The sequence below is a fragment of the Myodes glareolus genome, chromosome 1, assembly GCF_982192425.1.
Source record: "Myodes glareolus chromosome 1, mMyoGla1.1, whole genome shotgun sequence".
Classification (NCBI taxonomy): domain Eukaryota; kingdom Metazoa; phylum Chordata; class Mammalia; order Rodentia; family Cricetidae; genus Myodes; species Myodes glareolus.
In genome coordinates this window covers 73,577,228-73,600,411 of record NC_142026.1, presented here as the reverse complement: position 1 = coordinate 73,600,411, position 23,184 = coordinate 73,577,228, and the positions used below count along the sequence as shown (strand labels likewise).

The window sequence follows — 23,184 nt, the reverse complement described above, 5'->3', positions numbered from 1 at the left end:
CACATGTACTCATTCATAAGTGATTTTTAAACATAAAGCAAAGAAACCAGCCCACAAATTACAACCCCAGAGAACCTAAACAATAATGAGGACCCCAAGAGAGACAAACATGGGTCTAATCTACATGGGATGTAGAAAAAACCAAGATCTCCTTAGTAAATTTGGATGATGGGGACCCTGTTAGAGAGTAGAAGGGTAGTAGAGGGGAAGGGAGGAGAGTAGAGAAAAATATATAGCTTAATAAAAATTATAAAACATTTTAAAAAGAATTTCAATGTATCTTCTAAGAGTCATGACATTCTCTAAACTGTAATCTTGTATAAAATCAAAGTAAAAATGCAGATCACACAATGCAACATATAATGACAAAGGTTATATATCATGGTACCATAATGGAGAAAATTGAGCATATTAAGGAAATACTGGACCAACGAAAGACCAAAACCAGCTGGGCACACTCAAAACTTGGCATCTCCATGGTTGATGTCAATGTACTCTTGTGATCCCCAATTCCTTTCAACCTTGTTCACTGTAACACATTTCTTTCTCTTGAACTGGTTCCATTCCCTCTTAACAGCTAACCTTGGCAGATCTCACATTACTCTGGCATTCCTATCAACTTGGGGTCTCCAAGGCAACATGCGTTTGGCCTTCACAGCTTCACACAATGGTTTCTCTGGGTCTCTACTCAGGGACATCCATAACACTTGTTTGGTCTCAGAGGCAATCCTCAGTAGTGGTGGAAGATTCCATAACTTCTTTCTTCTGTCTTTAACTTTAAAGTCAGAACCACACGACAAGATCTCCCAAGATTTGAGCCCAAGATTTGATTTAGGGCTGGAACAGGATCCCCTCCTGAAACTACATCTTCAACGCCTTTCTGTTTTTAATTCTTTCCTTTACTGTCTCTCTTGGCTGTCCTAGAAATTGCTTCATAGACAAAACTGGCCTAGAATTTAGAGATCTGCATACATCTGACACTGCAGTGCTGGGATTAAAAGTGTGTATGACCATGATATTCTATAATTCCTTTTCACAAGATGGAAGATTAGGTGGGTGGGATCTTGCCCTGAGATCACTATTCCCTTTATTTCCTTTTTAATGCTGCTTTTCTTTAATCTGTTTATCTCCTTGAATTCAGGATATAGCTCCATTCCACTTCCTGGTAGGCTTTTTCTCTTCAAATTATACATTATGTAACTTTCCTTTCAAAGCTTGTTCTTTTTCTTTATAGCTATTCATCAGAGTGACCGCAACAGCCATATAAAACTCATATAAAGGAAAATATTTTGAAAATGAGAGTTCACCAAGGCCTGTTGGACTGGGACTGAACGAGGACGTGATCCAACCAGATTCTCTGAATGTGGCTGGCCCGGAGCCTTTTTGAAAAGCCATTGACAATGACACTGGGACTTGCTTCCTCTGCATATACTGGATTTTGGCGCTCCAGTCTGTTTGGACTCTCACCTTTCCTGGACCTGGAGGGAGGTGGGAGGAACTTGAACTTCCCACAGGGCAGGAAACCCTGACTGCTCTAGGGGATGGAGAGGGAGGAGGAGAGGGAGTTGGGGGAGTGGGAGGGTGTTGGGAGGAGGGGCTGAAATGGAAACTTTTATAATTTAATAAAAAAAAGAAAAAACAAAACAAAAACAAAAAAAAGGAAAATATTTTGATTGGGGACCGCCAAACACTTCATAGGCTAAGTTCATTATCAGCATGGCAGGAAAGTATGGTGACATGCAGGTAGACATAATATGTGAGAGAAGTTAAGATTTCTACATCTTGATTATAATCATCAGGAAGTGAACTGAGACACACTTCCTTTAGCAATGGTACAACTACCTACTCTAACCAGACCACACCCCTTAATATTGCCATTCCCTGTGAGCTTGTGGGGGCAAATTTTTTTCAAGTCACCTCAATATCCATCTCTGAAACTTATATTTAATAATCTCTTACAGCTTGCTGCTATCCATATATTCAGGACACCACTATTACATACTTTTGAAATTATACTTTAACTAGATTATAAAGTATCAGGTTTCTCTATGATATATTTTTTGATCCTTAGATGAAATGTTTCTTACTGTAAGCATTAGAACCCAGATTTTGAAACTCCTCAATGTTGCCAGATTAGTGGGTTCCCCCAATAACTCTACCAGAAAGGACATCCACATCATTCTGCCCCCAAGGGAGGGAAGTAAGGAGTCCTAATTGAGTTTGAAGAGTTGCAAATTTTATCCTCCTGCAAGCAACCTAAATGCCCCTTGACCAAAGAATGGATAAGGAAAATGTGGTACACTTACACAATGGAGTCCTGCACAACAGAAAAAATTAACAACATCTTGAATTTTGCAGGAAAATGGACGGAACTAGAAAACATTATTTTGAGTGAGCTAACCCAGACACAGAAAGACATCATAAATACTTATTCATAAGTGATTTTTAATCAAAAAGCAAAGAAAACCAGACTACAAACCACAATCCCCGAGAAATTAGACAATGAAGACATTAATAAAGACTTACATAAATCTAATCTACATGGGAAGTAGAAAAAAAAACAAGATCTCCTGAGTAAATTGGGAGCGTGTGTACTTGGGAGAGGGTTGAAGAGGGGAGGAGAGAGGCAGGGAGGGGAACAGAGAAAAATGTAGAGCTCAATAAAATAAATAATAAAAAAGATTCTTTAACATGACACAAATGACATCCAGAACAGTTATTTGCTTCAATACTTTAGACATCAACCCACTATTTTCTGAGTTAAACATTTTGATATTTGGGCAGGCTATGCTCCATATACATCCTAGACCACATAATGGAAAACCTTATAGTTCCAGCCTCTAAGATTTCCTTTCAGGGTTCAAAATAAATTTTCTACACTAAACAAAAGGAGGTAAAATCTGAGCAATAAGAAGTCTACTTATAACACATTTGAGCCCAAAAATAGAAATGAAAATTAAAGTTTCCAAAATACAGAAGAATCCATGAAGAGAACAGAAAGAAGTGCTTCAATTATACCATTTATAAGAATAATGTATATCCCAACTAAATAGTAAAACAATTTAAAAGTTCAACAATCCTGCATATCTCCAGAATCCAAACACTCCTGAATCCATAAAAACAGTATAAAGTGAGGTTAATATTGGACATTCAGAATGATGCTGAGGCTCAGAGATGAAATGCTAGCAACACTTTTTGGCCAGGCCATCTCATGCTTTTTATTGTTTTTAATTTAATTTAATTTAATTTAATTTTTTATTGAGCTCTACAATTCTCTGTGCTCCCCTCCCTACCTCTCCCCTCCTCTTCAACCCTCTTCCATGGTCCCCATGCTCTCAATTTACTCATGAGATCTTGTCTTTTTCTACTTACATTAGATCCATATATGTTTCTCTTAGCATCCTTGTTGTTGTCAAGGTTCTCTGAGATTGTGATTTGTAGGCTGTTCGTTTTTTGCTTTATGTTTAAAAAACACTTATGAATGAGTATATATGATAATTGTCTTTCTGTGTCTGGGTTACTTCATTCAAAATTATGTTTTCTAGGTCCTCCATTTACCTGCAAATTTCAAGATGTCATTATTTTTTTCTGCTGTGTAGTACTTCATTGTGTAAATGTACCACATTTTCCTTATCCAATCTTTGGTCAAGGGTCATTTAGGTTGTTTCCAGGTTCTGGCTATGACAAACAAAGCTGCTATCGACATAGATGAGCACATGTCCTTGTGGCATGATTGAGCATCCTTTGGATATATACCCAAAAGTGGTATTACTGGGTCTTGAGGACGGTTGTTTCCTAATTTTCTGAGAAATTGCCATACTGATATCCAAAGGGGCTGTACCAATTTTTACTCTCACCAGCAATGGAGGAGAGTTCCCTTAACCCCACAACCTCTCCAGCTTAAGTTTTCATCAGCGTTTTTGATCTTGGCCATTCTTACAGGTATAAGATGGAATCTCAGAGTTGTTTTGATCTGAAATACTAGTAACATTTAAGGTGGAATGGAAAGTTGTGAATAGGCAGCCATTAAACAAAAATCAACATTAACAAAAAATTTTAAATTGGAAAGAGAAGCACCAAAGATGTAATAATTCTGCTAATGTTGTTTCTAGGGAAATGGTATATATCAGTAAGAAAATGACAATCCACCTATAGGGGAAGGGGTCAGCAGAACTGAACAAAATTTAAGGCATTGGGAATATGATGTTTCTTCCTAGTCTGCATGCATGAATCCACTGTGCACATCTATGCGAGCTGAAGGATCATGTGCTCAGTTTGCCCCTTCTGTTCTATATCTTTCCAGAAGCAGCAATCTGTACCTTCCTTTGTTGTGGACCACTGCTCTGCAGAAATGGCATGACTCTTGCCCTTCAAGTGTCAGTAGCTGTGATGCCACACAGGTGACCTATATAAGATTGGTGTCATCAGTGTTTGTTCATAATGCAGAATCTCCTGAGACTACTCTTCTCCCAGTGTAACTATACACAAATAAAACCCTACTGTGGAAAACCCTTTCCAGTGATATAACCTCTGACAAATTTTCATGTTACAAGGCCTAGTGGAACACACCATTACCCTAGCACTTGGGAAGCAGAGGCATGTTGGCTGATCTGTGTGTATCTAAGTTCAGCCTGTTATGCATGGTGAGTTCAAGAACACCCAGGGCTAAATAGTAGAACCTGTCTCAAGGAAAAAAATTTGAAATGTTTCCCAAACCATTCTAAGAAGCCCTAATAAAACTCAATGGTTCTCCAGCTAAACTTGGGTAAAGTCTTGTTTCTGGCATTGATGTATACTCCAGAGTAATAGCAGTTCATTAATATCCAAGAAAAGTTCATAAAAATACCCAAAGCATACCCAGGGCTGGGTAGGCAGCTGAGATCCTGAGAAAAATCATAAAGCATTATGAGGGTGGTCTGACTGAAAGAGTGATCAAGAACCAAGGAGAAGGTCTGACAGACAAAGATCAGTTCTGAGCCTCCTCAGCTGTGGGAGTTGATTCAGGAAGGCACCGGGATTATTTTTGCTAAATAATGGTGAGGAGGACCATCCAAGCAGATGTATATTGGTGTAAGTGAGGTGTTTTGCAAAAGAAGACCATAATCAGATATGGGTTTGCAATTCTAACACACAGGAAGCTGACTGAAAAAAGGGGAGGAGGTTGAGACCTACTTGAGTTTAAATAGGCCTTATGTCACAAACAAAAATCCAGGCCAAAGAACTACACAGAATCAGAGACCACATGTTTTGGAGCCCCATCCTTCACAGCACTTGGAAAACAAAATAATTTGCCTAGAAAGAGCAGTTTCTTCTATGCAAGAACTGCCTGTATGATATACTCACAAAAGAAGGAGACACCAGACTGTGTTTGTTCATTTGGCAAGAGGACCAACCATTTGCAAACTTTTAGCAACTGGAAGATGCTATGACTTCTACCCTCACAGCTCTGCTTTGTCTTGGTGAGAAAGGGAGTTGTGGAGAGGGAACTCAATTATGAGAGGGAGTCCACCTCCCAGTCAAGCATTGGCCCATCAGGATGTCTCAGTAGCTTAGAAGGGATCTGAAAGAGGAGATCCTGCTCAGGCTTTAACTGCATGTACTCATAGGTAACTCTCTTGCAGGGCTGAGTCTGGGCCCCAGGAATCCAGCGCTGGCAGGTGAGTGTCTTTCCAGCTATCATAGGGTGTGCATCATCAGTGGGAATCAAAGGTACCCTCTGAAGAGAAGATATGTAGAAGAGCTGGTGTGGGATGATTCTGGTGATACTTGAAAGGTACTAAAGATGAGAGCTTGGTTTTAAGATGGATGTCTTCAGACCTAACTCTCATTTTTGTTGTTTTTGTTTGTTTGTTTGTTTTTTCTTGTATTGTTTTGTTTTATTTTGTTTTCAGGGGACTCCCTAAACCCACACTCAGAGCTGTGCCAAATAATGTGGTAACCATTGGGAATGAGGTAACTATAATTTGTGAAGATCCCTCAAATGCCCAAGAATATCCTCTCTATATAAAAGGATACCCAGATTCTCAGCTAACAACAAGTCATTAAGACACCGAGGAAAAGGACAAGATCTTTATATCATCAATTGAAAGTCACAATGCAGGCCAATATTCCTGCTTCTATAAAAGCCCTGCTGTCATATCAGAACAAAGTGACACCCTGGAGCTGATTGTGACAGATGAGAAGACCTTTCCTGAACACTGAGATCTATTTTTAGGAAAAAATATATTAACTGTGGGGTGATTTTTCAATCACACAAGAGGAGGTATAATGTTATCTAAAAAAGTCCAGCTAACAGAATTTCTTCCATCTTAGGAGTCTACTCCAGCAAAATCACCCTGAAATCCCAGAGCAGTCCCGTGGTGATCTCTGGAGGTTATGTGACCCTTCAGTGCTCCTCTAAAGAGAAATATAACAGTTTCATTCTAATGAAGGAAGATCAGAAATTCTCCAGGCCTATGCCCACACAGAACACAAACACTGGCCTTTTCCAGGCCCTGTTCACAGTGGGTCCTGTGACCCCTAACCAGAGATGGAGGTTCACATGCTATGGCTATTACCAGAACAACTCCCATTTGTGGTCAGTGCCCAGTAGCCACCTAGAACTCCTGGTCTCAGGTAAGGAAGCTTCAGAATATTCTTGAATGATAATTGCCATGGAACAGGATCACTGGGAAGGACCAGATATGTGGTGGGTTAATGAAGTCATGCTCGTGTGCTCAATGTCACAGAACATATGACGCACATGGAATTGATATAAAAAACAAGGATGGACTTTAGCAGTGGAAACACAGCAGTTGAAGGAAAAATAGGGTCTCCATGTGTCCTTCTACTGTTGCAGATATTCTTAAGTATTATTTGAAAATTTGACATTCGCTGTAACTGTTCAAAATGCCCAACTCCTTCTCACTTACTTCATTGCAGGAACCCTTCAGAAGCCCATCCTGTGGGCTGAGCCAAGCTCTGTTATCAGCCTAGGGAAACCTATGACTATCTGTTGCAAAGGAACCACAGAAAGCCAAGTATACTTCCTGCATAAAGTAGGAAGCCCAGCTCCCTGGGAAGGACGAACTTTTCATAGGTCCTATACCAAGTCCATGTTCTCCATCACATCAATGGAGTGGCATCATGCAGGGCAATATCACTGTTACTGTTACAACTCTGCTGGGTGGTCAGAGCACAGTGACACCCTAGAGCTGGTGGTGACAGGTGAGAAGACTCATCCCAGCCCCAAAACCTGCTTTGAAAAAAAGGAATATGTTCACTTTGGGTTCCATTTCTCAAACCTCAGAAGAGGGGCAAATGTATACCACAATGAATCCACTGACTTAGCTTCCTCTTCTCACCTAGGAGTCTACCTCAGCAAAGTCTCCTTGTCAGCCAAGAACAGTCCTGTGGTGAAGCCACTAGAGTATGAGATACTTCAGTGCTCCTCACAAGAGAAATATTATAGTTTCATTCTAATAAAGGAAGATCAGAAATTCTCCTGGCCCATGCCTGCAGAGAACACAAACATTGGCCTTTTCCAGGCCCTGTTCACAGTGGGTCCTGTGAATCCCAACCAGAGATGGAGATTCACATGCTATGGCTATTACCAGAATAGCTCCCGTCTGTGGTCAGTTCCCAGTAACGACCTAGAACGCCTGGTCTCAGGTAAGGAAACCCTAGAATTTCCTTTGAATGATAACTGACCTGATACAGGACCACAGGGAAGAACCTGATGTGTGGAGGGTTAGTGAACTCATGTTCCTTAGTCCAATTTCACAGACTGTAGAAGACAACAGGATTTGAGGTGCAGAAAGAAGGGTGGATAATAACAATGGGACTTAAGAGTCCATGGAAATCTTGAGTCTTCATGTGTCCCTCTGCCTTTGACAATAAGCGTACTCGCTGTTTGCAAGTGTGAACTTTGTGCAAGTGTCGTAAGAGATGTATCTCATTTTCTTCGGCTTTGCCGGGACCCTCCACGAACCCACCATCTGGGCTGATACAGGCACTCTGATCGCATCAGAGAGGCCTGTAATCATCAGGTGTGGGGGGACCTGAGAAACACAAATGTGTGTGCTATGGAACAGACAAACCCAAAAGAATAACAACAAAAAGGCAAAATTCATCTTCCCTTCTGTGACAAAACTGAAGGCAGGATGATATCCCTGTTACTCTTACAACTCTGCTGTCAGGTCAGAAGACAGTAACACACTGAAGCTGGTGGCAGCTGGTGAGTGGATACACAGGAATCATATGGATCCCCAGAAAAGACTTTAGAAAAGTCTACTGTTATTGTATACCCACTCATTACTAAAGTTTTGGGGACAAATCAGACTGTGAACCCATTTAATATTCTATGTGTATCTTTTCTAGGTTTCTACAAAAAACCCACCCTGAATGCAGTGCCAAACCCTGTTGTAACATTAGGATCATCTGTGACTGCCTCATGTAGCTCAAATAATAATTATAATGGATTTATTTTAATCAAGGAAAAGCAGTTCTTCAGCCCCATGGACTCACAGTATGCATATACTGGGCAGTCTTCAGCCAGTTTCCAAGTGGGTCCCATCACACTCAGCGAAAGATGGAGCTTAAGATGCTATGGCTATTATTCAAGAAACCCTCAAATCTTGTCAGAAGGGAGTGACATCCTGGAGATTCTAGTCTCAGGTGAGGAAGCCCAGGCCTCTCTATTGATTGACAGGGACCCTGATACAGGATTCCCTAGGGAGACCTTAATGTGTGATCAGCACAGGAACGTCAGACCCATTAGGTCACTGTTACAGCATGCAGACTGTGGGAGTCAAGACACAGAAAACAACGAGTGGGGTTGTGAGAATGGAACCTGGGATGGTCAGGAGAGAGACTGATATTAAGATGGCTCCATGTCAGGGAGGGGGAGGGAGCTGGAGCTTCCCACAGGGCAGGAAACCCTGACTGCCCTGGGGGACGGAGGGGAAGGAGGGGGGGAGTGGGGGGAGTGGGAGGGTGTTGGGAGGGGGGCGGAAATGGAAACTTTTATAATTTAATAAAATTTACTAAAAAAAAAAAAAGATGGCTCCATGTCTTCTTCTGTTATTCAAGGGTCATCTACAAGTTTCACATTCACTGTATAACTGTTTAAAGTACCATATCCTTCTTGCCTACTTCTTTGCAGGGACCCTCCAGAAACACACGATCAGGGCAGAGCCAGGCTCTATGATCACCTTATGGAATCCGGTGACAATATGGTGTGAGGGAAACATGGAAACCCAAATATGCTTCCTGCATAAAGAAGGACGCCCAGCACCCTGGGGCAGATTAACTGTACCAGTCACTGATCGCAAAGCAAATTTTTTCATCTCACCCATGACAAAGTATAATGCAGGGCGATATCGCTGTTATTGTTACAACTCTCCTGGGTGGACTCAGCCCAGTGACACCCTGGAGTTGGTGGTGACAGGTGAGTAGACACCGAGGGTCACAGTCTTCACATTGTCCTGTGTGGACCACTGCAAGTTCTGCTGCTGAGAGGGAAATGACCCCCAGTAAGTGAGAAGAAAAACTCAGTTCAGGCTGGCATAGTAGTTGCTGGCTCACAAGCTAAAAAGTCTGACACCAGGTGGTTTATTGTAAGCATATTTAAACACAGTTCAACTTCGAAAAAGAGATTCCTGGTGTAATAGAAACTCCCATGAACAACTATGCATAATTACACCAAGACTCAACTCAAACAAATGTGACCATGAATATGGGTTTTATATCTTAAGGGCCTTCAATCAGATGCATTCCCTGAGACAGGGTAGATGTCAGCAGGCTATGAGGTATATGTTACATCTTCTCTAAAAATGGGCATTATTAACTAAGAGATAATGATAAAGTCTAGGGAGTAAGAGTCTGGGATAAACACTCCAGGGGATTTAGGTGGGTCTGGCTCTAGAGATAGAAATGTCAGCTAATTATTAAAAACGTCCACTCCTAGCTTCTTGAAGGAAAACAGCTGTTTATTTTCTCCATTGGACCGTCATCCTGCATGAGTAACATTCCAGGCTTCTCCCATATTATTTGTCAGCATGAGTACATTGGGCCCTCTACATTTTCCCTCAGGAAATAATCTCCCAAACATTTTCATGCACAGCCCACTTGCTAGAGACAAGGTATCATTTCACAGGCTGCATCCTCTTTTCCTAGGTGTCCACCCTGTTAAACCCACTCTGTCAGTGTTGCCAAGTCCTGTGGTGACCTCAGGGGTGAACGTGACCCTCCAATGTGTCTCATCAAAAGCATATAATTATTTCATTGTGACTGGGGAAGATCAGAATTTCTCCAGGTTCCTTAAGGCACAGTATAGGCACACTGAACAATCCACGGCTCTGTTTCCTGAGATCCCTATGGCATCCAGCAAGAGTCTGTCATTTAGATGTTATGGATACTATACAAATGCCCCACAAGTGTGGTCAGATGCCAGTGACCATCTGGAGATCCATGTCTCAGGTGAGGAAGAAATTTCATTCATGCAATTGTTTTCTGACATGAGAACCCTTTATCACTAGTTCTACCCTCCTGAGGTTGTTTCCAGTTATAATGGCTGAAGGGAGTTCTTGATTGTTATGATCCAGATCATGAGATACCATGATAGTGTCAGAGCAGGATATGAGGGTGATTTTTCTTAGTTAGGGTTTCTAGTGTTGCAATGAAATACCATGAACAAAAAGCAAGTTGTACAAGAAAAGGTTTATTTGTATTAAAGTCTCACAGAACTGTTTATCCTCAAAGGAAATCAGTAGAGGAACTCAAACAGGGCAGGAACCTGAAGTCCTGGAGGGGTGCTGATTACTGGCTTACTCAGCCTGCTTTAATATAAGACCCATGATCATAAGCCCAGTGAAAGTACCACACACAATAGGCTAGGCACTCGTGTATCAGTCCCTAGTTAACAAAATCAGTCCCTAGTTAACAAAATGTCATACAGGACTGTGTAGCCTAATTTTGTGGAAGCTTTTTCTCAGCTGATGCTTCCTCTTCTCTAATGACTCTAGCTTACGTCCAGTTCACATAAAACTAGCCAGCACAGGAATGTTTAGCAAGAGCCAGATGGATGACTATCTATATATCCTTCTTTCAGGGTTATCCAAGAAGCCCTCCCTGCTGACCCAGAAAGGACCTGTTCTGGCCCCTGGAGAGAATCTGACCCTCCAGTGTTGCTCAGACATAAGTTATGACAGATTTGCTCTGTTCAAGGAGGGTAGAAGTGACCTTCCACAGATGTCTGTCCATTTTACACAGGTGGTAGGGTCTCATGCCAACTTCACCTTAGGTTCTGTGAATTTCTCGACTGGTGGTCGGTATAGATGCCATGGTTCATACATCTCTTCTGAGTGGTCAGCCCCGAGTGACCCTTTGGACATCCTGATCACAGGTGAGGAAGACAGTGTACTCTCACAGGGACCCAGACTCTGAGCAGCCTCAGCTTTGGGGATTCCAGAGGTTGATGATCAAGATGATGAAGATTATCTCAGGAGGAATAGATCTAGGGATAGAGAAGTAGATGGGCGGCATTCAGAGAACACATAGAGACAAGGTAATTAATGAGGGCCTCAGCACAATGACTATAACCCCTCACTCAGTCTTCCTCTCTCTAGGACAATTTCTTGTCACACCCAACCTCTCAGTGCATCCAGGCACCACCGTGTCCTCAGGAGAGAATGTGACCCTGCTGTGTCAATCATCAATCCCAATGGACAGTTTCTTTCTGTTCAAGAAGGGTGCATCCCATTTCTACATGCATCAACTATCAAAGTACCAAGATTCACAATATGAGGCAGAATTTCCCATGAGTACTGAAATCTCAGCCCTTGGGAGCATTTATACATGCTTTGGTTCTAATAACTCATCCCCTTACCTGCTGTCACACTCCAGTGCTTTTGTGGAGATCATAGTCTCAGGTGAGATGATTCTGAAATGTGTGAGATCAGATGGTAATACTGAATACTTGACCTTGGAAGCTCTTGACTGGGATGGGTATAAGTTTATCCTAGGAACGGCTAATCATAAAGGGCTCATGAGTCAATGATACAGAGGCAAACTGGAATTCCTCAATTAATGCCCATTTCAACCTCTTCAGCAGAAGGTTCAAGTAGGTAGCTGGAATATTCTGGAGAGGGTTCAGTGTAGACATAAGACTGAGAAGAGCTGAGATAATTGGACCAGGTTTCTATTGATACATCCTATTACCAACATTTTCCTGGGGGCCCCAAAGCACATACCATAGACATGTTAGATTTTCTTGTCTAGGGAGATTTTTCCATACCAGAATGGGAAAACTCTCAGTCCCTGTAAGTCTTCATTTATATACCAGCTTATATGTTGACCAGGATACTGGAATTCAAGCAGTGAGCACAACATGATCTCTATAACCAGAAAGATGCACAGGCTAGGATGTAATAAATTCATCCTAAAAAAGAGTGATATTTGAGAATTTTCCTAGGAGAAGTATATAAATGAAAGCAGGATATAACTTCCCATGATTTCCCTATCCCATCCATTCTTCCCTTCACCCCATGGAGTCTGATTCAAACAAGTTATCAGGTAGTTACAGTCATTTCTGAGAGCTTCACATGGTCAAACCCTTCTACTGTGTGATTCTACAAGTGTAAATAGGGGAGCGCTGGACTAGATGTTAAGTTTCTTTTAGTGCTGACTTTATCTGTGTCTTTCTCATAGGGATAAATTCTATAGGAACCACTTCTGCAATTGTCTTGCCCCTTCTGACTCTGTGATGGTGACACTGTATAAGGGTATCTGATACAGAGAGTTCAGGGTACTCAGGCTCCTTCCTTACAGTTCATGCAGCTTAGTTTCGTGTAGGGAATAAGGTTGGAGGCTCGATTTCTTAGGTTAAATCACACAACATTGTGCCCTCCTGCTCTGTGACCAGCAGGTAGACTGACTGGAGTAATGGGAGTCAGTCTCACATTGCATAGCTATGAGGGTAAGAGGTAGTGAATACTAAGACTCAGTATGGAGCTGCCACACAGTTCCTCATTCATTATGTGTCCTATATCCCAGGGCTGGCAAGATATTCGAAGATTTTGATTGGAGATTCTGTGGGATTCCTCCTGTTGCTCTTCCTTCTTGCCCTCTTCTTTCTACTCAGACTGAGGCACCAGAACAAATGCAGGAAGGGAGGTGAGTAGGGTGTGTATAGTCTTGGTTTCAGGGGGTAGTGGGTACCCCCTGTTGGATTTCCAAACAGGGGCTCAATGCAGTCTGGAGAAAGCCCAGACAGTGACATGTCATCTTAGAAACACTTCTCTGAAACTTGAATCATCAATATGATCTTGAATCCTGTGAGGTATCAGGTATCATATGAGACATTCCATATCCTGGAACATATGAACACATAAACATGCAATGAGTTGTAAAGGCCCCTTCCTTCCCCGAAAGTGCTAGGTAAGGATGCTCCACCCTCATGACTGAGACTCTTCTCTTTCTTGCAGTCCAAACAGAGACCAATTTGCAACATCCTGCAGAAGCTCCAGAGCCAGTGATCAGGAACAAAAGCATCCACATGAGGTAACTCAAGGCTAACAACCTAGACCTACAAATCTTCCTGACTAACCTCAATGCTACTTGACATTCTCCTTTCTCCCCAGCTCTAGTTCAACTGCTGGTATCCAGGAAGAAATCTTGTGTGAGACAATTATGGTCCCTGGGAAGGAGATATCTGAGATCCCAGCATTAGATGGGGGGTAGAGGTTCTGGGTCACTTTTCTGAGCCACCAAATCACTATGGACATTTCCCCCCTCACTTATTATGGGTCCTTCAACCACATTCCCTTTTCTCTGTTGCTATCCGAGGCCAGGTAACTGGGGCAGTGAGAAGTCTCAGGAATTTGGCCATGGGAAGACCTGTGTGTTCTGTTATGACAGATGCTGCTGTGAAGGGCACAGAGATCACAGAGAGTGTGAAGCTGGCCATTGTGGTGAGATTCTTTTCCTCAATGCTATGAATTTATGACTCAGTTTACCCTGGGATCAATCACTGTCCTTTTATCAGTCCTCAGAATTATCCACAGCTGCCTTTTTGATTCCAGAAGCCCTTGTCTACTGTGTGCTATGACATCATCCTTGCTTTGTTTAGTTTTGAGCATATGACCCCTACTTTCTGACTCCTCAGCATCAAACTGTTTCCTAACATACTTCCTGGGTCTCAAGACAATGTGAGTGTCTGAAGTTGTAGCTTAATGGTAACGTGATTACTTTGGATGCATAAGGCTCAATCTTTAGCAATAAAACTAACAAGTTAATGAACAGGACACAAGAATATATGAGAACCCTGTACCTGACAATGTTTTTGTGCACATGTGTATAAGCACAGACATATGATAAAAGTCAACATTTTATGGCCTCTTCTATTTTGCTTCACCTCATTTTCTAAGACTGAACCTCTGAATGACACTGGAGCTCATTGATTGGCTAGATCATTTGTATTAAACCTTGGGCACCATTCTATCCTCTCCAGTGCTTGGGTTCTAGGCATGTGCATTCTTGCTTGGCTTTTTAAAATTATGGGTACTGGGTAGCAAACTCGTTCAATAATGCTTGCATAACAACCACTATGTTTCTTGATTCCTCTTCCTAGTTCATGGATCTTATTCTTGACAAGGCTTACTGTGGAGATGGCAGATACAGCAGAGAACAGAATTCCCCATTCACCAGAACAAATTCCTGGGTAGAACAGAGAGAGTGAGCCTTGCAAATTGCTTGAGGAAAATGAATTAGAGGAAATTAGTTGAGGTTGATTTGATGGTCTGATGGGAACAGATCATCAGTGTGAATTTTAAGGGAGGGCTGAAAAAAACCTTGTGAGGAGAAGGCCGAGTGAAGAGGCTATTACAAATATGTGATGGACTAGCACATCTAGGGAGGATGTGGCGAATGTATGTGTTATGTCAGAAGGAACATCCTCTTTCCAAACTTTGGAGCCCACCATCCAGGATAATACATCAGAAGTTCAGGAAGGAAACTCAGAGTCATTAGAAAGTCCTCAGAAGACCCCACCAGCAATGGCATAATTTGAGTTAAATGTCTATAGTCTTACTCTCCTACTCCACTGAAATTGAGTGGGAGTAGAGCATCTGGGATACCAGTATACACTTCCTGTGATTTCCTTTCTCTTTGTTGCAGAGCCAGCATAAAGAAGATCACCCCAAAGACTTATATGCCCAGGTTAAACCTTCCAGATTCAGAAGGGCAGAGACTATCTCTCCTTCCCTCATGCCAAAGGGATTGCTAGACTCAAAGGACAGAAATGCAAAAGAAGACCAAGAAAGAGATCATCCAGTGGGTCCTAACCTCTCTAGACCCCCAGGCTCCCAGTGCTGAATATAGAACTTACTCTACCTTCTCCCACTCCAGATTGCTGCAGCCAAGGAGCCCCATGAAGTGACCTATGCCCAACTGCACATCATGACTCCTAGACAGAGGCAGCTGAATGTCACATCTCTCAGGTAGAAAAGTCCAACTTGAGACACTTCTCTGTTCTTTAAACATTCAGGGGGAGCTAGTCTTTATACTCAGTGGAGGAGAGAGGACTCACGGATGTCAAAAAATTTTATCTGCCACAGGTGAACAGCAATTTTACAAATGTAACTTGGAGATTTTGCCAACTTTGGGGACTCACCTGATTCTGAGTCGGACATGAGCAATGCCCCAAGCATTTTATAAATAAAACAAATACTTTGTCAGTACTCAATAGATAAAATGAAAGAAATAGGAGTGAAGGAAGTTTCTGGGTTTTTCTGCTTTTCTTTGTTTTCTTTTTACTTTTGAGATTATAATTGCAGCCATTCTTCCTTACCTTTCCTCCATACAGACATTCCCACAGACCCTTATAGACTCTTTTTCAAATTTATGACCTCTTTTCATTAATTGTTATTTTATATACCTGTAAAAATGTATACACGATGTTCAAAAAATTTTCTTTGAATATATATCTTTGGTCAATTATACCTCAATAAAGCTGTAAATTGAATGATGAAATACCCATAGACCATAGTTCTATGAAAGTGGAAAATTCAGAACTAGTAGGAATAAGCAGTAATAAGGGTCCCAGACAGTGACTGGAAAGACCAGGGATAAGAACTAAAGACAATAAAAGAAATAATTGGACCAGAGGTTCTTGCATAAGCCAATGTCTCATGTCAAGCAAATATACTAAGAACTACCCTGTCTTGTATACTATTTTCAATGGGAAAATGATCAAGGTTAGCAGAGAGACAATCATACAATATTTGAAAAGAGAACTGGGGAAACCTCAAACTTAGGAATCTAAGGATGATAACCATAATCCAGAAGGCAGAGTCCTGTCTTCAGAAGTGGCAACATCTACTCCTGGAAGACACTGTCCCAAACATTAGACTTGTCTCCAAGTCTGATCTTGGACAAGAACACAGAACTAAAGTTACCATTGTCCTTTCATAGGGCTTTTTAGAAAGTGTTGGGTTATCATTTCCTGTACAGAACAATAAATAGATCAAAAAACTTTCTAAATCCATGACCTCATCATTACATTGAGAATATACAAAGAAAATAACAACACGTTTCAAATTAGAAATAAGGATATAAATAATACACAAAGCATTTGCAAGTTAACTCAGAGTGGAAATCCCACCTAATTACAAGGCTGAAGCAGGGGAAACATAGTTTATACCTCTCTGATCTATATAACAGTATGAGAGGAAAAATTGCATGCTGACATTGATTCTTTATGTCTCATAGGTGGAGCCTTGTTAGTTCCTTACTACTATGTAAAGGCAGAAATAAAGAAAATAAAGACTTCCTAAAACTCTATAAAGATGGGTGTGCAACATACCCAAACCTGTGAGACACAATCACAGTGATGCTAATAGGGAAGTTCACAGCATTAAATGCCTTCATAAAAAATTGCAGAGATCTCACATTAGTAACTTAACAGCACACCTGTAAGCTCTAAAACAAAAAGAAGCAAATACACCCAAGAGAAATAAAAGCACAAAGTAGTCAAACCCAGGGGTGAAATTAATAAAAAAGAACACTGAGGAAACTACAAAGAATTAACCAAATAAAAGGTTAGTCAATAAGATAGACACACCCTTACGCAAACTAAGAAAAAGAGAGGATATCCAAATTACCAAAATCAGAAAAGAAAGACATAACAACAGACATAAATATCACTAGCTCATAATTCAAAAACCTGTACTTCACAAAATTGGGAAATCTAAAAGAAATGGGCAATTTTCTTGATAGATACCACTCAGCAATGTTAAATAAAGATCAGATAAACAATTTAAATAAACCTATAACTAATGTGGTATTCCCCTCTGTATGCTGTGAATACCATTGGTGAATAAAGAAACTGCCTTGAGCCTATAGCAGAGCAAGGCAGAACAGAGGAAGGGGAAAACTAAACTGAGTACTAGGCAAAGGAAGGTGGCATTTGGAGAGAAGCCATGTAGTCTCGCCAGAGACAGGCGCTGGCCGGAATCTTGCCAGTAAGCCATAACCATGTGGCAATACACAGATTACTAGAAATGGTTTAAATTAAGATATAAGAGTTAGCCAGTAAGAAGTTAGAGCTAACGCGCCAAGTGGTGATTTAATTAATACAGTTTCTGTGTGGTTATTTTGATTCTGGGTGACCAGGATGAACAAACAGCCTCCTACTATAACCCCCAGGGAAATACAACCAGTCATCAAAAGTCTTCCAACCAAAAAAAGAAAAAAAGAAAGGAAGGAAGGAAGGAAGGGAGGAAGGAAGAAAGAAAGAAAGAAAGAAAGAAAGAAAGAAAGAAAGAAAGAAAGAAAGAAAGAAAGAAAAAGAAAGCCACACCTTATGGTTTCAGGGCATAATTCTTCCAGACTTTCAGATAAGACTTAATGTCAATATTCTGCAAATTGTTCTTCATAATAGAAATGGAAGGAACATTGCAAAATTCATTTTATGAGGCCACAGTCACCCAAATATTCAAGCCACACAAATACCCAACAAAGACAGATAATTACAGACCAATATTCCTCATTAGCACAGATACAAATATATTCAATATAATAAAAGTTAAACCTCAAAACACACCAGAAGATAATCCATCATGATCATGTAAGGCTTAATTCTATTGATGCAGGGATATTTCAACATATGGAAATCCGTCAGTATGATTCAGCATAAGCATATAATCAAAATCAAATTAAATGGAGAAAGCTCAAACAATTCCAATTAAATCAGGAATAAGACAAGGTCCACTCTATCCATATCTATTTAACATAGTACTTGAAGTTCTATCTAGAGCAATACAACAACTAAAAGAGATCAAGTGATACAAATTTGAAAGGAGAAAGTCAAATTCAATATTTACAAATGTATACTATCATATGATAGTATATATAAGTGATACTCATCATTTTTCCATGGAAGATCTACAGCTGATATATACTTTCAGTGAGGTGAAGGAACAAGTATAATTAAAAAAGTTAGTAGCTCTCCTATGTACAAATGACAAACAGAATAAGAAAGAAACCAGGTTAAAAAAAACACCCTTAACAGTAGCCACAAATAATAAAATGTTTCTAGGAGTTGCACTAACCAAACAAGTGAAAGATTTGTATAATAAAAAATAAGTCTTTGAAGAAGGAAATTGGGAAGATATCAGAAGATGGAAAGATATCCCATGTTCATGGATCTGTAGAATTAACATAGTAAAGATGGTCATCCTATCAAAAGCAACACAAAGAATCAACACAATCTCCATTTAAATTCTAACACAATTATTTGCAGAAATTGAAAGAATAATACTCAACTTTATATGGAAAAGCAAATACCCCAGCCTAGCTAAAATAATTCTATAAAATAAAAGAACTTCTGGAGGTATCACCATCCCTGATCTCAAACTGTACTGCAGAACTGCAGTAAATAAAACCTGCATGGTATTGACATTAAAACACACACATTGATGTATAGAATCAAACTGAATATCAAGATGTAAATCCACATACCTAACGACAATATATTTGTGATTAGAATATCCAGAAATATAGAATGACAAAAGGAAAGCATCTTCAACAAATGGTGCAGGTCTAACTGAATTTTGGCATATGAAAGAAGGCAAATAGGTCCATATATGCCATCCTAGATAAAACTCAGGTGAAAGTGGATCAAAGACCTTAACATAAATCCAGATACACTAAACCTGATAGGATAGGAAGTGGGAAATATCCTTTAACTCATGGGCACAGGAGACAACTTCCTGAACAGAGCACCAATTGTGCAGGCACTATTATAGACAAAATTAGATCACTGCTTAGAGTTTTTTTTCATCTGAATCTGTCTTTAATGTATATCTCTATCTTTTTCTGAGCACATGAGTCTTTAATCTGCTAAGCAATAAGGCTAGGATTAAAGCTACAGCTTTGGTGACTGGCTTTACCTCATTCCTTAGCTTTCTGAGAGTCTAGCTTAATAGTGGAGGTACTTGCAGGAGTCATGTTTATTGCTACAACTCTGTGGAATTTTGAGGTCCTGCCATTATCAAGAAGCATGCCACCAGCTGTTCATAAACACCATTTAAATGTTTGGTTACAGGGACTCTTAAAAGGGCTATGAGGCTTTTGCTGCTAATATTTAGTCATGAAAGCTGTCTTAAAGGAGCAACGCCTCTGCTTGCCACTAACAAACAGAGCCTATCATAGAAAAGATGGTTTCCAAGAAACTGTGATTGACTCTGTTCTTGTCTGTCTAGAATCACTTTTTTAAGAACTTTCTCAGACTTCTTATGTCAAAATTCTCGCCATGCATTTGAGTGCCATTTGTAAATGGAAGTTTCTGTCCCACCCGATCCTGCAGCTGTTTAGACCCAAAGAAATACACAGAAGCTTATCTTAATTATAAACTCTTTGGCCTATTGTTCAGACTTATCACTTACTACCTCTTATGACTTAATCTAACCTATAATTCTTTTCTATGTTTAGCCATGTTGCTTGGTACCTTTTGTCAGTGCAGAGTCCTTCCTTATCTTGCTTCCTTTGTTTCTTGTGGGTGATTACATCTCATCCTTTCATCTTCCAAGAATTCTCTTATTCTGGTTATCCAGCCTATACTTCCTCCTTGGCTATTGGTCAATCAGCTTTTTATTAAACCAATATGAGTGACAAACCTTTACAATGTTCAAAAGGATTATATCACAGCAATAGCCAGAACCTGGTAACTATCTAAATGTCCCTCAACTGAAGAATGGTTATAGAAAATATGGTACATTTACATAATGGTGTATTACACAGCTGTTGAAAACAATAACATCTTTCCCTACTCCCCTGCCTTCTTCCCCTTCCCTTCCACCCTCTCCCAAGACCCACATGTTCCCAATTTACTCAGGAGGTCTTGTCTTTTTCTCCTTTATATGTAGATCCATGTATGTTTCTCTTAGGGTCCTCATTGTTGTCTAGGTTCTCTAGGGTTGTATACTGTAGGCTGGTTTTTCTTTGCTTTATGTCTAAAAGCCACTTATGAGTGAGTACATATTATATCTGTCTTTCTGGGTCTGGGTTACCTCATTCAATATGATTTTTTTTCTAGAACTTGAGAAAAATGTGTAGCTCAATAAGGCAATAAAAAAGAAAACAAACAAGCAAAAACCCAATAATATCATGAAATTTCCAGGCAAATGAATGGAAATTTAAAAAATAATTCTGAGTGAGATATTACAGACCCAGAAAGACAAGCATGGTATTTATTCACTTAAAAGTAAATTTTAATTCCAAAGGAAAATATAATCATGCTGCAACCCACAGACTCAGAGAGGCCAACTAACAAGAAGGGCCTCAGATAGCAGCAAGACTAACCCTAGGAAGAGGAAATAGAATAGATTTGGTGGGAGGTCTGCAGTTGGGGGTTGGGAACAAAAGGGCTCAAATTAGGGAGATGGAGAAAATACTGGGACAAACAGCTGGAACTGGGGAAAATTTCATGGTCAAGGTGGAAAACTCATGCAATGGAAACTCCATGAAATCTACAGTAACCCTAACAATGACTCCTAGTAATGGGGTACATGAAGCATAAACCAGTCATCTTTTATAACCAGGCAAGGCCTCAAGTGGAGTGATTGGGACACCAACATAACCAAAAATTCTTTGATCCAGAGTTTTCCCTTGCTGCAGAGTATTCTGGAACTAGAGTCAAGCAAAATCCTCATCAAAGACACTGGAAATACTTCATCAAGCTGCCCATGGAGGCAGATACAGAGTCCCACAGTCAAAAATTATGCAAAGTTCAGAGAGTCCTGTGAAGGAAAGGGAGGAAAGTTCGGAGGAACCTGAGTGTTCAGGGACACCATGAGAACACACATGGCCAACAGAATCAATTGACTGGAACTCATGGGGGACTTAACAGAGATCAGGGAGTTTGTCAGTGACTAACTGAGGCCCTCTGCATATATGTTTTGGATGACTAGCTTGTTGTTTTTAGGATTCCTAAGAGTAGAAGCAGGGGTAGTTACTGACTCTTTTTCATACTTGTGGTACCCTTTACGTCCTACTGGATTGCCTTGTCCAGCCTTGATGTGGTGGTATTTGTCTGGTCATATTTTAGCACATTATGCAATGTTTGGTTGATATCCCTTGGAGGTTTGTTCTTTTCTGAAAAGAGATGGAGGAAGGATGGATATGGAGAAGAAGAGAGGTTGGTGGGATAGACATCAGGGAGGGGAGAGGTTAGTGGAGTGGAGGGAGGAAAAGCTATAGTCAGGATATAATAGGAGAGAATAATAAAAATGTTAATATAGTAATTAACAATCTCCTACAATCTTCTACCTGTATATAATGCTTTCTTTTCAATCTTTCTCTACACTTTAAAAAGAACTCACACTCTTATGAAACCTTATACCCTTGTGATGGTTAAAGAAACTTTATTCCTTGGCACCCATCTTGATTCCCACTAGTAACTTGTCATTGACCCAGTTCATTGAGAAGTTCACAATAACCCTGGCACAGTGTCTCCCACCCATAAATGTACAGTCATGACCATCTATGATATGACTAACATCTCTTTGACTTCTATAATCTGCTTATAGAGACATCAAGGATTATTCTGCAATTGCCTTGACTACCTAATTTCTTCAGAGCAAAACAGCTCCTGGCTTGATTGTAGAGATACTCAAATCCTTTCTGTAGTTTATACCTTTAAATTCTTCCATTGATACCCTTAACAAGGCACCCTCAAATTTGGCTCAGAGATTAATGTACTGGTAATATGTAATTAATAAAAATTGCAATGACAGTTGGGTGAAGTCTATGATCTTTTTCCAGAGTTTGAGAGTTCATAATCCAGCAATGTCCCTGGAATAGAGAAGACTCATAGGTATGGGTACTGGGTAGGTCCTGGTTTATCTGGAATTTGTGGAGCCTGTTACCACAAGTGCCACAAATTAAATGTTGCTAGTAGTAGTTAGGCTCCAGAGGGGGCAAATTCAAGGTGGTCATTTTAGTTTCTGGGGATCCCAGACTGCAAAATGAAAGAAAGAATTGCTGGTCAATGTACTTCTGAAGCTCTTATGACTTCCTGAGCTGTTCGTTCTGCTTTGAAGTCTCGACCTCTGGAGTGACAAAGGTGAGAGCAAATGAGTAGACCCTCTATACACGGCAGAGGAAATGACCAACTGTCCTCTAGCTTTGGTGTATGAATGAAGGTTGCCATCCCTTATTTGAGTTCCTCTGGTCTTGCCCCATTGCATTGTTGTACTGTTTTTTTTGCTTTTGTTTGTTTGCTTTTTGTTCTTGCTGTTTTCTCATTATTTTCTGTTGTCTGTTGGACTTTTTTTGTTTGTTTGTTTTTCGAGACAGAATTTCTCTGTAGCTTTGGACCCTGTCCTGGAACTAGCTCTTGTAGATCAGACTGGCCTCAAACCCACAGAGATCCACCTGCCTTTGCCGCCCAAAGGCTGGTATTAAAAGCATGTGCCACCACCACCCAGATTGTTGGGTTTGTCTTTTCAGGTTTTGTTGCAAAGAAGGGAGTTGAAGAGAACACAGTCAAATCAATCCTGACTACATGCTATAGCATTTTCAGGACTTCTGACATAAGGACTGTCTTGGCTGCGTTCATGCTATCTCTCCCTGTGCTGACTTGCTCTGTCTCTGTTCCTATCATTGATTCACTGAATCAGTACATAAAGCACTTCTCTTACTCCCTCC

The 23,184-nt window shown here is 40.4% G+C and overlaps 2 protein-coding genes across 3 annotated transcripts in view; both read left to right on the top strand.

The window, feature by feature from the left end:
- LOC148123461 (leukocyte immunoglobulin-like receptor subfamily B member 3) overlaps positions 1-23,184 on the top strand; it is a 195,635-nt gene that overhangs the window by 20,376 nt on the left and 152,075 nt on the right. The window lies entirely within an intron of this gene.
- LOC148123465 (leukocyte immunoglobulin-like receptor subfamily B member 3) lies at positions 5,751-15,885 on the top strand. The gene is given in 14 exon segments (XM_087896281.1): positions 5,751-5,773; positions 5,892-6,173; positions 6,311-6,615; positions 6,922-7,206; positions 8,359-8,655; positions 9,143-9,427; positions 10,156-10,458; positions 11,090-11,383; positions 11,607-11,909; positions 13,033-13,152; positions 13,464-13,539; positions 13,620-13,701; positions 13,830-13,949; positions 15,154-15,885. Coding segments are annotated over 14 exon segments (2,973 nt in total). The 3' UTR covers positions 15,352-15,885.